The 13958-nt window shown below is 47.0% G+C and overlaps 1 protein-coding gene across 1 annotated transcript in view; it reads left to right on the forward strand.

Annotated features, from left to right (window-relative positions):
• The window catches only part of RBM23 (RNA binding motif protein 23), a 95324-nt gene that overhangs the window by 29075 nt on the left and 52291 nt on the right, over positions 1 to 13958 (forward strand). Inside the window, 4 exon segments of the mRNA XM_088470236.1 lie at positions 11989 to 12106; positions 12182 to 12334; positions 12974 to 13111; positions 13184 to 13249. Of these exon segments, the coding sequence (XP_088326362.1) occupies positions 11989 to 12106; positions 12182 to 12334; positions 12974 to 13111; positions 13184 to 13249 (475 nt within the window).

The raw sequence follows: 13958 nt of genomic DNA on the forward strand, positions 1-13958 counted from the left end.
TTTTTATTTATTTTTTAATTCAAAAATCAAATGGGTCACATTGCCCTATCCTGAATCTGTAGTCTTTCAACAGGTTCATCAATGTGCCAAAATTCCGTATGGAAACCCTATGGTCAATTATGCTGGCGATGGAGCCTGGAGATTTCATGGTCTCCATGGACATACAGGATGCATTTCTGCATGTTCCGATTGCATAATCCCACAAAAGATTTTTGAGATTGGTGGTAGATCAGCAACATTACCAATTTCAGGCTCTACCCTTTGGGCTGGCCACAGCTCCTTGGGTATTTACCAAGATAATGGCAGTCATGACTGCTCATCTCAGACAAGGAGTCAGGATACTGCCATATTTGGACGACCTCCTGATATTAGCACAATCTCAGGAGATGTTACAATGTCATTTCCAGATGACCATTGTCTGCCTAAAAGCGTACGGCTGAATAATCAATTGGAAAAGTCCTCTTTCTCCAACCCTGCAAATGGTGCACTTATGGGCGCTGCTGGACTCTCTGGGTCAGGATTCTTCTACCAGAGGACAAGATTGCGGCGCTACAATCTCATGTGCACAGTCTCTATTTTGCAAGCAGGAAGTGTCAGTTCACTTGGCAATTCTGGTGCTGGGCTCCATGGTATCCACATTCGACATGGTGGATTATGCCCAGTTCCACTCCAGGTCCCTGCAGCAATGGATTCTGTCTCATTGGGATAGTCCGTATCATCGGCTAAAGTCTCAGATGATCCTCGTTTCGCCAAAGGTTCGGCTCTCCCTTGCCTGCAGACGACTCATCTATACAAGGGTCATCCGTTATTAGTCCCACATTGGGTACTCCTCACCATGGATGCAAGTCTGCGAGGATGGGGAACAGTGACAGGCCATCACACCTTTTCAGGGAGGATGGGATGGTTCAGCAAAGTCTCCTACCAATAAATATCTCGGAGATTTGTGCAGTGCACAGAGTGCTTATACTGACGGAGGACCTCCTACAGGGCAGGCCTGTCCAGGTTCAGTCTGACAATGCAACAGCAGTGGCCTACCTCAACCATCAGGGAGGCACACGAAGTCTGGCAACCATGAAGGAAGTGGCGGAAATTCTGCTGTGGGCAGAATGCTATCTTCCGGGTATATTCATCCCAGGTGTTCTCAACTGGGAAGCTGACTTCCTAAGTCACCAGGACATACACGCCGGAGAATGGGCTCTTCATCCGGATATCTTTCAACTCCTGGTGGACAAGTGGGTAGTGCCGGACGTAGACCTCATAGTGTCGCGTCACAATCACAAAGTCCACAGGTACAGGTCCAGAACAAGTGACCCCTCAGCCGCCTTCGTGGACGCTCTGGCGGTGAGATGGGATTTCAGGTTGCCATACCTGTTTCCTCCAATCTCCCTCCTCCCAAGGGTTGTCAGAAAGTTCAAGCAAGAAGGCGGCAAGATAATACTAATAGCCCCTGCCTGGCCCAGGAGGCATTGGTACTCCAACCTGACATGTCTAGCTATAGACAGTCTCTTCCACTGCCTCTACGGCCGGATCTGCTAGCTGCCTATGTCCGCATTTACCTCTGTTGGCTTCGATGCCATGTCTGTTGAGTCTGCCGTCCTCAAGGCCAAAGGTTTTTCGGCCTCTGTGGTTCAGACGATGCTGAGGGCAAGGAAGCCTGCTTTCGCCCGCATCTATCACAGAATTTGGCATTAATTTTTTCTTTGGTGTTCTCACAGAAAATATGACCCTAAGATTTTCAAGGTTGCAAGAATACCAGCTAATCTTCAGGCGGGATTAGACTTAGGTCCTCGTCTGGCTACCTTGAGAGTTCAGGTTTCTGCACTGTCAGTTTTGTTCCAATACAGAATTGTTCTTCTGCCGGATGTTAGAACATTCTTGCAGGGGGTTCTCCAGTTGCAACCTCCATTTGTCCCTCCGGTGGCACCGTGGGATTTGACTTTGGTTCTCAGGACATTGCAGACGGCTTCCTTTTGGATACTGTGGAGGTAAGATGGTTGACAGAGAAGACTCTTTTTTTTTCTCTTCGCTATCGCCTTGGCTCGTAGAGTTTCTGACTTGGCAGCCCTGTCATGTCGCTCTCCATATTTGATTTTCCATCAAAAATAGAGCTGTCCTCCGTACTAAGGCGGGTTACCTACCAAAGGTGGTTTCCCATTTCCATATAAATGAGGAAATAGTAGTCCCGGCATTTCAGTCTTCAGACCTGTCTACAGGTAAAGCTTTCCTGGATGTGGTTCGAGCCCTTCGTATTTACGTGGATCGTATTAGCTCCATGAGGAAATCATATTCGCTCTTTGTGTTATATGGGTTTCACAAACGAGGCTGACCAGCAAACAAGCAGATTTTGGCTCGCTGGCTGCGTATGACTTTCTCAGGTCTATACACAGGTTGGTCTCCCTGTCCCAAACAAGGTGACAGCATATTCTACTCGGTCTGTGGGACCATAGTGGGCAGTTAGACATGGTGCCTCGGCTGAACAGCTGTGCAAGGCACTTGGTCTTCCGTCAATACTTTTTTAAATTTCTATGCATTTGATAGTTTTGCCTCCCAGGATGCTGCCTTTGGGTGGCGGATTCTCCTCTCTTCACAGGAGCGTCCCAACCCTTAAGGGAACTGCTTTAGAACGTCCTCAAGGTAGATTCTGTGGACCCTATGGACCTTGAAGACTAAAATCAGAGTTATGGTATAACCTACCTTTTCTTTGAGGTCCATAGGGTCCACAGAGCACCCTCCCTGATGCACCTAGCCTCAGTTGGGATCTGTTCTTTTGCTTTTTTTTGTATCTTGACTTTGAGCTTGTTTACAAACTGCCTGTGGCTGGGGACGGGGTATATAGGGAGGAGGATCTATGCATGCTGGGAGCTTCAAAACTGTAAGCTGTTTAGTGCAAAGGATCACTCCAACTACATACCCCAAGGTAGATCCTGTGGACCCTATGGATTTGAGTTAACTGAGGTATATTATACCATACCTCTTTATTTTCTTCTTCAGGGTCCACAGGATCTACCTTGGGGTATGTAGGTGGAGTGATCCATTGCACCAAACAGCTTACAGCTTTGAAGCTCCCAGCATGCATAGGTTTATGCATTGTATGTGACTGTAATGCTACATGCTGTATTTATACTGCCTTTTTGTTTTCAAAACTGTCAGATATAGCTATCACTGTGTTTTTCCTCATCCTTCATAGAGTACAGTGTATGCTGTGAATTGACATTTTTATCAGGTCCCCCACCAGAGATAGTCACCAATTTAGGTGAAAAACTAGCAATTTTAAAGTGCTCTAATAAAAAAAAGTATACAAGAAAGATAAATCAAAATTTGTTTGGAAAATCTGAGTATATAGCTATTCCCAAAAAATATTACACCACGCAGTTAAATCTTTACTCCCAGGGTGCACTGGGCCTCTCCCTATTTCCCGCACCCGGGCCAAAGGCACCTCAGTTTAGTTTGGTGCCCGGCCGGAGTCGGGTCACTGTAGCGCAGTGGGGCTGTTTAACAGCCCCTGAAGATTTTTTACTGACATTTTTTCATAGTGGACAGTCCAGTGGGATGTCCGTGTTGCCGCACTACACCCTGCCGACACCTTGACTGATGCAGGGATCGTGGCGGGAGCCCGGGGTCTGTGCTAGACATACCCCGTGGGACTCCCAGGACTTCAGCCAGGCTCACGGGGAAGCAGGTAAGTCAGAGCGGATCACCACTTGCGGTGATCCGCTTATTGCAGTCCTCCCCTTGGGGGAATTTGTGCTGGAGAGCAGTAACATAAAAAACTGCATCCTAAGGGTTAATCGCCGGCCAGGGGAGGCAGCCTTCCCTATTTACAGCCGGCTCCTCCCCTCTGCACAGGGCCCCTTACCACTGCGGTCTGGCTGAGCTGTAGCAGCACTCCTTTCACGGAAACGCCCCTTCTGAGGTCTCTGGCGGCCATTTTCTCCCTGGCAATGTCGCAGATCTCTCAAGGAACGCGGAGCCTGGGTCCCCCTATATGCCTCTCCTAGTCTGGGTAGTTGAATTGTAGTGTCACCGTGTAGGTGTTATTCTGCATTGTATGCGACTTTATGCTAGCGCTGTCTGTCTGTATTTTTCAGCTGTCAGTCATTATAACTATACCTTTCTTTTTCTGAACCCTGGCGATTGTCAGGGTGGTTATAATACCTCACATTTATATGATAAATATATTTGTGTGGCTTGTCACAAACAAGTGTACACTTCCATCATTGCTATGTCTGAAAGTAGGGATGATGTGCACGATTCCTCTACAGTCCTGTTCAAGTCATGTAAATTTTGTGCTGCGGAACTAGGTGTGGGGGACTGGGTCTTAGAGGGGTTATGTCTGAGATGTCATAATCCTCCAACCCCTTCTGTAGTCCCAACCACTAAGCAAGAGCCTCCTTGGGCCCACTTTGCTCAAGCATTGTCTACGATGGCGGGGCGATGGGCAGCACCCCTTGTGTTTCCCCAGATGGGGTTCACACAGCAGGCGGTTTTGCCCTCACAGGGCCAACCCTTACAGATTTCACCCATGCCGGTTCAATCTGTGCCACTGCCATGGATGGATGCTGTCACACGCTGCCGAGACCCCAGAATCAGACCCTGCTGCTTACCTTTGCAGGCACTCTCCCGCTGCGCTCACATGGTGCTGCGGCGACTCCATCTCCGGCTGGCTGGCTTAGTCTGTGTCCTCTCCCTGGGACACGGTCGCACGTGGCATGCTCTGGCTTCCCCGCTGTGCTGCGATGGCATCCCCTTCTCACAGGACTGTGCTGTCCCTCTGCTGCGGCAGGTCTGTAGTCCCACGTTGATCAGCTGCCGCTCTCCGGAGAACATGGGCGCAGCCATCTTGGATGTAGTCATGTGATGCTGCCTCCACCAATAGAGCAGCTCCCTTGCAGTATTCAGCCAGTCAGCTTCCAGCAGCCTGTATAAAGGGAGCTCCTGTCTCACTAACAAATTGCCAGTGCAACAGGACTCTTAGGGGTAAATTTACTAAAGTGAGAGTTTTTAGAAGTGAGTTTTAAAAGTGATGTTGCCCATAGCAACCAATCAGATTCTAGCTATTATCTTCTAGAAGGTGCTAGTTAAATGTTAAGTAGAATCTGATTGGTTGCTATGGGCAACATCACTTTTAAAACTCATTTCTAAAAACTCTCAATTTAGTAAATTTACCCCTTAGTCTACTAGTGAACTTCCTTATTGTGCTCCACCAGAGTATTGCTGATCCCTCAGTACTTATCTCCCGGTCCTAACCGGAGTACCAGCCGTCCTCCATTCACCTGGAGTCCAGTTACCTTCTGATCCTAACCGGAGTACCAGCCGTCCTTCAGTATCCACTCGTAAGCCCCTTCTGCCAATATATATATTCCTTCATGCGCAGGAACTTAATCAAACCCAGTCTCCTCCAGAGTGCGTACAAGTCTAACTAACAAACCAGATCCAAAACCCAGCCCGGGAACACAGCCTCAAATCCCTTCGACTGTGACAGATGCACTGTCTACTACAATGCAGAATCTGACGGATACCTCTGCTTCCCTCCAGGCTATGTTACAGTGGGATAAACACCTTAGACAGGCCAAACGGCCCATGCCGTCATCACAAGCTACACAATATGATGATGATGACACTGATACAGGGGGAGGGGGTGGTAGAGGAGTCGTCTAGGTCAAAAACCAATATTCCTGCTCTGATACATGCTTGTCCGTTCAGCCCTAGTCATAGAGGACGAACCTCCCGCTCCCCTGTCCAAACGTGCTCTGTTCAAAGAAATAAGGACTACTTCTGCAGTATTTCCTTTGTCTGACCAGCTAGTGGAGCACATGGAAGTGGCGTGGAAATCGCCTGGGAATCGATTTCAGCCTCAAAGACGCCTGGCTTATGCCTATCCTTTTCCTGAGGAACATTGTTCTAAATTGGAATCACCGCCGACGGTGGACTCTCATGTGACACGCTTAATAAAAAGTGCTACTCTACCTATGCCATCCATTTCTTCCTTAAAGGATACCATGGATAGGAAGGTGGAGGTGTGTTTAAAGTCAATGTATTCTCTTTCAGGAGCAGTTTCCAGACCAGCTATGGCTATCTCCTGGGTGGCCAAGGCTATGGAGTTCTGGGCAGACTCCCTAGAGGAGTCTTTTCCGTCGGATGATACCACAGATCAAGTGACTAACCTCCGTGATTCGGCTACATATATCAATAAGGCTGCTTTGGACGTCATCCTTTTATCCTCCAGGATTTTGGCTGCTGCGGTGTCAGCTCGCTGTTCCTTATGGCTGCGTCTTGGAGCAACAACATTTCCAGTTTCGGGCACTGCCATTTGGTCTCTCCACAGCTCCTCGAGTGTTACCAAGGTTATGGCTGTAATGGCAGCCCATCTATGGCATCAGGGGGTTCGACTGTTGCCTTACCTGGATGACCTCTTATTGTTGGCAGGATCTCCAGAAGTACTTCAACACCACCTACAGCTGACAGTCTCTGCGATTCAGGCTCACAGATGGTTGATCAATAGGACAAAGTCCTCCCTGACTCCATCTCAGAGGATGCTCCATATGGGAGCTCTGTTGGATTCCCAACAGCAGAGAATCTTTCTTGACCGCAGAAAGATCTCCACTTTGCAGACGCAAGTACGCAGATGCCTCCACAGTCGCCGAGTGTTAATCCACTGAGCAATGCAAGTACTGGGGTCCATGGTATCAACATTCAACATGGTGGAATATGCCCAGTTTCATTCCAGGCCTCTGCAGAAATTGATCCTCTCCAGGTGGAACGGATTACCCCATTGGATAATGGCTCAAACGATGGTGCTCTCTCCAGAGGTGCGTCTGTCCCTTGCCTGGTGGCTGCAGACGGGTCACCTCACCAAGGGGTGCCCCTTTTGGATTCTGGAATGGGTCCTCCTGATGCCGGACGCCAGTCTCCGGGGTTGGGGCGCAGTGACAGGTCCACACGTCGATCGGTGGACAGCTGAGTCGGCTCTACCAATCAACATATTGGAGCTTCGGGCGGTCTTCAGGGCCCTTCAGCAAGCCAAACTCGTACTTCACGGAAAACCCGTGCAAGTTCAGTCCAACAACGCCACGACCGTGGCTTACATCAATCATGAACTCTATGTCAGACGGCAATGACAGAGGTGTCACGCATTCTGACATGTGCGGAAGGTCATCTCACAGCTATATCGGCAGTATTCATTCCGGGGGGTCCTCAATTGGGAAGCAGACTTCCTCATCCATCACAACGTGCATCCAGGGGAATGGTCTCTTCACCAAGCGGTGTTTCAGCTCCTAGTGGACAAGTGGGGCCTTCCAGAAGTGGACCTCATGGCTTCCAGACTCAACCACAAGCTGCCAAGTTACGGGTCCAGCACATGAGATGCCGGGGCACTCCTGGTCGACGCTCTGTCAGTAAAGTGGACCTTCCAGTTTGCGTACCTGTTTCCTCGAGTCACCCTTCTTTCTCGGGTCATTCGAAAGTTCAACAAGAAGGAAGAATGGTCCTGCTGGTAGCTCCAGCGTGGCCCAGAAGACATTGGTACTCAGATCTTCGTAGTCTCTCCATCGACACTCCGTTGCTGTTGCCTCCACATCAGGAGCTGTTGCCTCTGGGTCCTAGCCTTTACCTGGACGTGGGTTGTCTGTCTTTGACAGCATGGCTCTTTAGACTTCCCTGTTAAGGTCCAAAGCTTTTTCCAGCACTGTAGTCAGTACCATGCTCGAAGCCCGTAAACCAGCCTCTGCTCGTACATATCACCAAGTGTGACATACTTATTTTCAGTGGTGTCCTCCCAGAGGTTATGACCCTCTGGTATTTAAGATGCCTAGAATTTTGGCTTTCCTTCAAGCTGGTTTGGACCTTGGTCTCCGCTTGGCCTCACTGAAGGTGCATGTTTCGGCTCTATCAGTTTGGTTTCAATGCAGGATTGCTCCTTTACCAGACTTTCGTACTTTCCTGCAGGGGGTCTTGCGGATTCAGCCTCCCTTTGTCCCTCCTGTGGCTGCTTGGGATTTGGCTGTTGTCCTTAGGGCTCTCCAGAGCCCTCCATTTGAACCACTGGCCTCAGTTGATCTCAAATGGTTGACAGCTAAGACTGTGTGTTTTACGTCTGGCCATTGCTTTGGCCAGAAGGGTGTCAGACTTAGGGACGCTCTCCTGTCGTTCCCCATTTCTGTGATTTCACCAGGACAGGGCAGTTCTTTGGACTTGCCCTGAGTTCCTTCCTAAGGCAGTCTCTACTTTCCACATTAATGTGGAAATTAATGTTCCGGCCTATCAAACCCCAGACCTCACGGCAGGTGAGGCCTCATTGAATGTGGTACGTGCTCTCAGGACTTATGTGGCCCGTACCTGTTCCCTTCAGAAATCAGGCTCCTTGTTTGTCCACTACGGTTTTCACAAGAAGGGATAGCCAGCCAATAAACCGACATTGGCTAGGTGGATTCGTATGACGATATCTGAGGCTTACACTCAAGAGGACCTTCCTGTACCGACTTCTGTTACTGCTCATTCTACTCGGTCTGTGGGTCCATCGTGGGCAGCTCGCTGTGGCGCCTGGGGTGTTCAGCTTTGTAAGGCAGCCACGTTGTCTTCTGTACAGACCTTTTTAAGGTTCTATGCATTTGATACATTCACTTCTCAGGATGCTTCCTTTGGGTGCCGTATTCTCCTGGGAGAGCAGGAGCGTCCCCACCCTTGAAGGACTGCTTTGGGACATCCCCAAGGTCTCCCTGTGGAGCCCTATGGACCCTGAAGAAAATGAGAGCTATGGTAAGAACTTTTCTTTGTTATCTCTCTCTCTTCGAAGTCCATAGGGTCTACAGGGTACCCACACTGACGCTTCTTGCTTCAGATGGGCTTCGCTCTGATCACCGGTTTTCCGTCTCCTTGTATTTAAGAATGTGAGTGATAGAGACTTTCTTCTATCTTTTTTATCCTCCTCCAGCCCTTGGCTTGTTACGAACTGAGGGGTCTCTGGCCCGGAGGCGGGGTATAGGGAGAGGCCCAGTGCATCATGGGAGAAAAGAATTAACTGCATGGTGCCCGGATGTCCTTGCCATCACCTAAACCCCAAGGTCTCCCTGTGGACTTCGAAGAAAGAGAGATAACAAAGGTAAGTTTTTACCATATCTCATTTTTCTATTAGACAAAAATCGCGCTTAAGGCTAGCTAACTTATAGATTTTCATACACTATGGTAGTTGTCAATATATTTTTTAGTGTGAGAAGGGCTTTCACACCTCTTTACCTTAGATTCTATTGTCTTTTTGTAGACTGTAGAATTAAAATTCCTCTCTTGGAAGTTCATCTTCCTTTGTGCCGATTTTATTGTGCTAGAAGAGTTTTAGAACCGGTTACAAATCTCCATATAATTTTTCAGGACAGGGCTGTCCTTTATATCTAGTCCTCATTTCTTCTCTAGACCCTGGAGTTAAGTGAGTGGAGTGGGGAGCCTGGGGACTTTAAAAACTGTAATTACAATCCGGATTTTGAGTGGGAGGAGCCTGACTTTTCTGTAAGTGCCGACAGTCCTGGGGGGGGAACTCTGGAGCCTGCAATATATACAGCTGAGCAATATTTTCTAGGTACCTGGAGGTGGTGGCGATCTGTTAAGTGGTTCCCTTCTGCTTTTAACAACCAGAGTAAGTTGCAGTGAGATTGGGGGGGGGGGGGGGGCTCCTTTCCTGTTAAGGTGGGAGATGCTTTCCTACTGCTCCTCTTCTTTTTGAACGACTCCCAAAACCTTTGGCAGGAAATGCCTGCAATAAAGGCCCCTCCTTCCAGGCACTGGCTTATTTCTTCAGTTGCTGTGGCTGGAGGCTAGTGTCAAGGTGTCCTCCTCAATGTGGTTGGCTTAGCCAGGAGGGTTGTTTCTCTCATCTGCGTTGATCAGTGTTTGGGGAGGTGGATACACCAGTGTGAGTAGGTGACTAAAGCTAGGTCCACATAATGCAGTTAGTGGGCCGATAAGTAAAATTATGGCCATAAATGCTCTCCTTCGATTATTGATTTGGCCAGAGTTGCCAGAAGATATGGGCCAAAAGGTTCCAATACCGTGTAGTGTTTGGGCATTCATGATCTATTTCCTACAAATTTTCCTGATTACCTCATCCCCCTTGTGGGCGGACATATGCAAATTATCGATCCATTAGCTTGAAAATCTGCAGCTTATTCATTTAACTTGTATAGTGTGTACCACAGATATTTGGACCTTTCACGTGCAAGAACATTTTGCAGACTGTCGGATCAACCAAATAAATTGCATAGTGTGTAGCTAGCTTTAGGCTCAGCATTTGTTGTCTGGGAAAGGGGTTTCTCCTAAGGCCAATCTGGAGAAAGGGGTGCCATAAATGTCTGCTTGTCTTAAATGTTGAGTTAAATTACCAATGGCTGTCTTTGCTGCTTGTGAAATAGCGGCCCAGGGTCCCAAGTCCCCTTTCTAAACAATTGGTAGCCAACAAGGCGGTTCCTTCCTCAATTCCAGAATCATGCTGCAATCAAAATGGTTTTTGTACCTGAACTTGTTCCCCCAGATATCTACAACAGCTGTCTCATATAAGCCATCCTGGAATCAGGGTTTACTTAATCCAAGTGCCGGCACAGGTGTTCTCATATTTTTGGAGAAATTGATAGTTAATATTTGTTGGGATGCACTGGTCTTCCAGTCTACATTCCTTGGCAGGTGCTTCCTGATTTATTTGACACTCCCAATCAATGTGCTTCCAGCAGTGCTAAACATGCTGAAGTCCTTGTAATCCCTCATGAGAAGATGGGCAGTGAAGGATCCAATGGGCAACACCACATTGATGCATCAGTAGTGCACCAGCAGTGCCCAGGCCATGAGGAAGAAGTTACATCTTGCTCAAAATATATTTAGGCCCTAACCGCAATATTCATCCCATACATAGACAATTGAGTGGCCGATTATCACCATTCAGGGAAAGGCAAGGGTTCCTCCATCCTAGGTTTTTTTCAGTAACTGGTTGAAAGATAGGGGCCAGCCGGATGTTGAAATGATGGCGTCCAGCTTGAAGTTCAAGGTCAACAACTATAGCTCCAGGACCAGAAATCCAGCAGTGATGTTGGTAGACCTGATGGTCTAGCAGTAGTTCTCGAACTCGTTCCTCAGGACCCCATACAGGTCACGTTTTCCAGGTCACCTAGCAGGTGCACATGTGTATTCATTACTCACTGACACATTTTAAAACATCCACAGTTGGAGCTAATTATTTCACTTGTGATGCTGTTAGGAGACCTGGAAAACATGCAATGTTGAGGACAGAGTTTGAGAACCTGTGCTTAGAGTACCTTCTCATTTACTGGTCTCTCCTCTCCCGCCTTCAAAAACACACACCAACACTTCCTCTTTCATGAGGGTTGCATTTCTTATTATTTATGAAGGTGGGACAATTTTGAGGATTAGACCTTTTTTTTTCATCTGAAGGTTACCAGGTTCCATGTGATCCATGAGACTGCGGTTTCCATGTTGTCTTGGGTGATTCCCAGGCTGAGGAGGGTTCTCCATTTTTTGGGGGGATTTTAGAACTCTTTAAGATTTATGTTCAAACAGCTGAAAAAGGTTGGTTGTACAGATCTTTGTCTTGTAGTATTTCCATAAATGGGCTGGCCTGTCTCTAAGTAGACCATTGCTCGGTGGATTACTGCTTTCCCTGTTCCAGAATGATTAGGGTTCGTTCCACTAGCTCAGTGGAGCATGGGGCCTTTGAGCAGCTGTGCCGAGTGGCAACTATGTCTCGTGCACATTTTTATCAAGTTCTATATGTTTGACACTTTTACATTGAGAGGTGCTAGCTTTTGGCGGAATGCGCTAGCCACTGGCCAGAAGTGCTCTAGGGCATGTTAATGGTTTCCCAGTGGGTGTAGGTTTTGAATGGATACTTGCAATTTATGAATTTTCTTGTGTGATTAATACATTAAACACTGCTGTATATTAATTAACATTAACAACTCCCAAATGGTTTTTTTTTGTCCGATCTCCTCTTAGACAAGATGAAAGCACTTTGACTCCAGAGGAACGTGATGCACGAATTGTGTTCTGTATGCAACTGGCTGCACATATTTGTCTACCTGATTTAGAGGATTTTTTCTCAGCCGTTGGAAAAGTGAGACAAACTTCCTAAAATTTGTAATTTTGAGTTTTCTCTTGTTCTGTTGCTAAATTTTTGCATGTTTTCTAGGTGCGAGATGTAAGGATAATTTCAGACAGACACTCTCGCAGATCAAAGGGCATTGCATATGTTGAATTTGTTGACATTCAGTCAATGACCCTGGCTATTGGTCTAACTGGACAGAGGTTGTTGGGTGTACCCATTATTGTGCAGACTTCACAAGTAAGTAGGCCTTTTTGGACATGCACAAATCACTTTGATACAAAATAGCCTAATGAAGTTTATTAGTGGCATCATTATAATGAGCAAACCCTTCTATCTTGGTCTTTTGAAATACTGCGTTTCATTTTTTCCTTATATTTAAACACATTGCAACCTGGCTATCCCGATTTTAAATCTAAAGAAACTTAAAAAAATACAACTTTTTTATTCCTGGACCCAATAGCTACTGTATCCATCCTTGAGTAAAGTACTAATGTGTTTTGAGGTATGTGACTCCATTTTGTGGCAGTTTTGTAGGGCTCCTCAAAACTGGATGCGCACAATTCTCTTTAATGTCCATGTATGGTTATTATGTTTCATTAACATTTCCCATAACTGGACCTTTAGGGGGCATGCAAAACCATGAAAGACAGTCCCAGACCATTATTAATCCTCAGTCATACATTAGAGTTGGCAGTATGCATTTGCACAGGAAGTGGTTTCTGGTATCCGCCAAATTAGATTTTCTGTTTTTACAGTGTTGGGAGCAAAAAAGTTATACCTATCCACATTGGACCCTAGCTTTTGTGTCTGTCTTTTTTTTATTTTTCACTTCTTTTGTTAGGGTGTTTTATTGAATAATATATTTTCTTGTTGTAGGCTGAGAAGAACCGCCTGGCTGCTATGGCTAATAATCTTCAGAGAGGAAATTTTTGACCTATGCGTCTGTATGTGGGATCTCTACACTTAAACATCACAGAGGACATGCTGAAGGGAATCTTTGAGCCTTTTGGGAAGGTTAGTATGCCCATTCCGTTTTGTTTCTTAATCATATTTGGAAGTTCTTTATCTTCCATTATTGTCTTGTAGATTGAGAATGTTCAGCTCCTGAGAGAACCTGACACAGGACGATCAAAGGGCTATGGATTCATAACGGTGAGTTAATTATCAAAAGGGCAATTTCTGTATCCTAATGTTGAGACACAGAACCCACTCTATCAAGCATGCTAGCGAAAATGTATATATGCTAGAAGGACGCCTGGGTACGTGGAGTAGTGTCAAAGCGTTACGGTCTGTCCTTCCGGAAGCGTCCTCCGGCAAGGTAATTTTACACAAGTCTTCCAGGTGATCCGGTAAAAGCGCTGCTGGAGTCCATTCACTCTCTCCTGTGAGTGAGTTTATGCTCCTGTGTGTTTCAACTCCTCATGTCCAGCGTGTACCTTAACGCTCTCTGTCGCACTTCAGCGTCTGTATGAGACTATCCGCTAGTTACATCTCAGCAGTCTCTGCCGCACTTCAGCGTCTGTGTGGACTATCCGCTGATTACATCAGCAGCCTTTGCCACACTTCAGTGTCTATATGGACTTTCTGTTAGTACACCACAGCAGTCTCTTCTGCATTTCAGCGTCTGTATATACTTCCTTATTAATAACATCACAGCAGTCTCTACTGCACTTCAGCGTCTGTGTGAACTTTCAATTATTAACATCGCAGCAGTCTCTGCCGCACTCCAGCATCTATGTGGACTCTCTGCTACACATCAGTCCTCAAGGCTGCTACCAGCCAAGTACACATCAGCCAACAAGGCAGTAACACCGCCAAGGCCGCACTCTAGTGCGGCACTCAATCATTGTCCTGGGATTTC

This window comes from Taudactylus pleione, unplaced genomic scaffold (genome assembly GCF_031769625.1).
Source record: "Taudactylus pleione unplaced genomic scaffold, aTauple2 ptg000095l, whole genome shotgun sequence".
Lineage (NCBI taxonomy): Eukaryota > Metazoa > Chordata > Amphibia > Anura > Myobatrachidae > Taudactylus > Taudactylus pleione.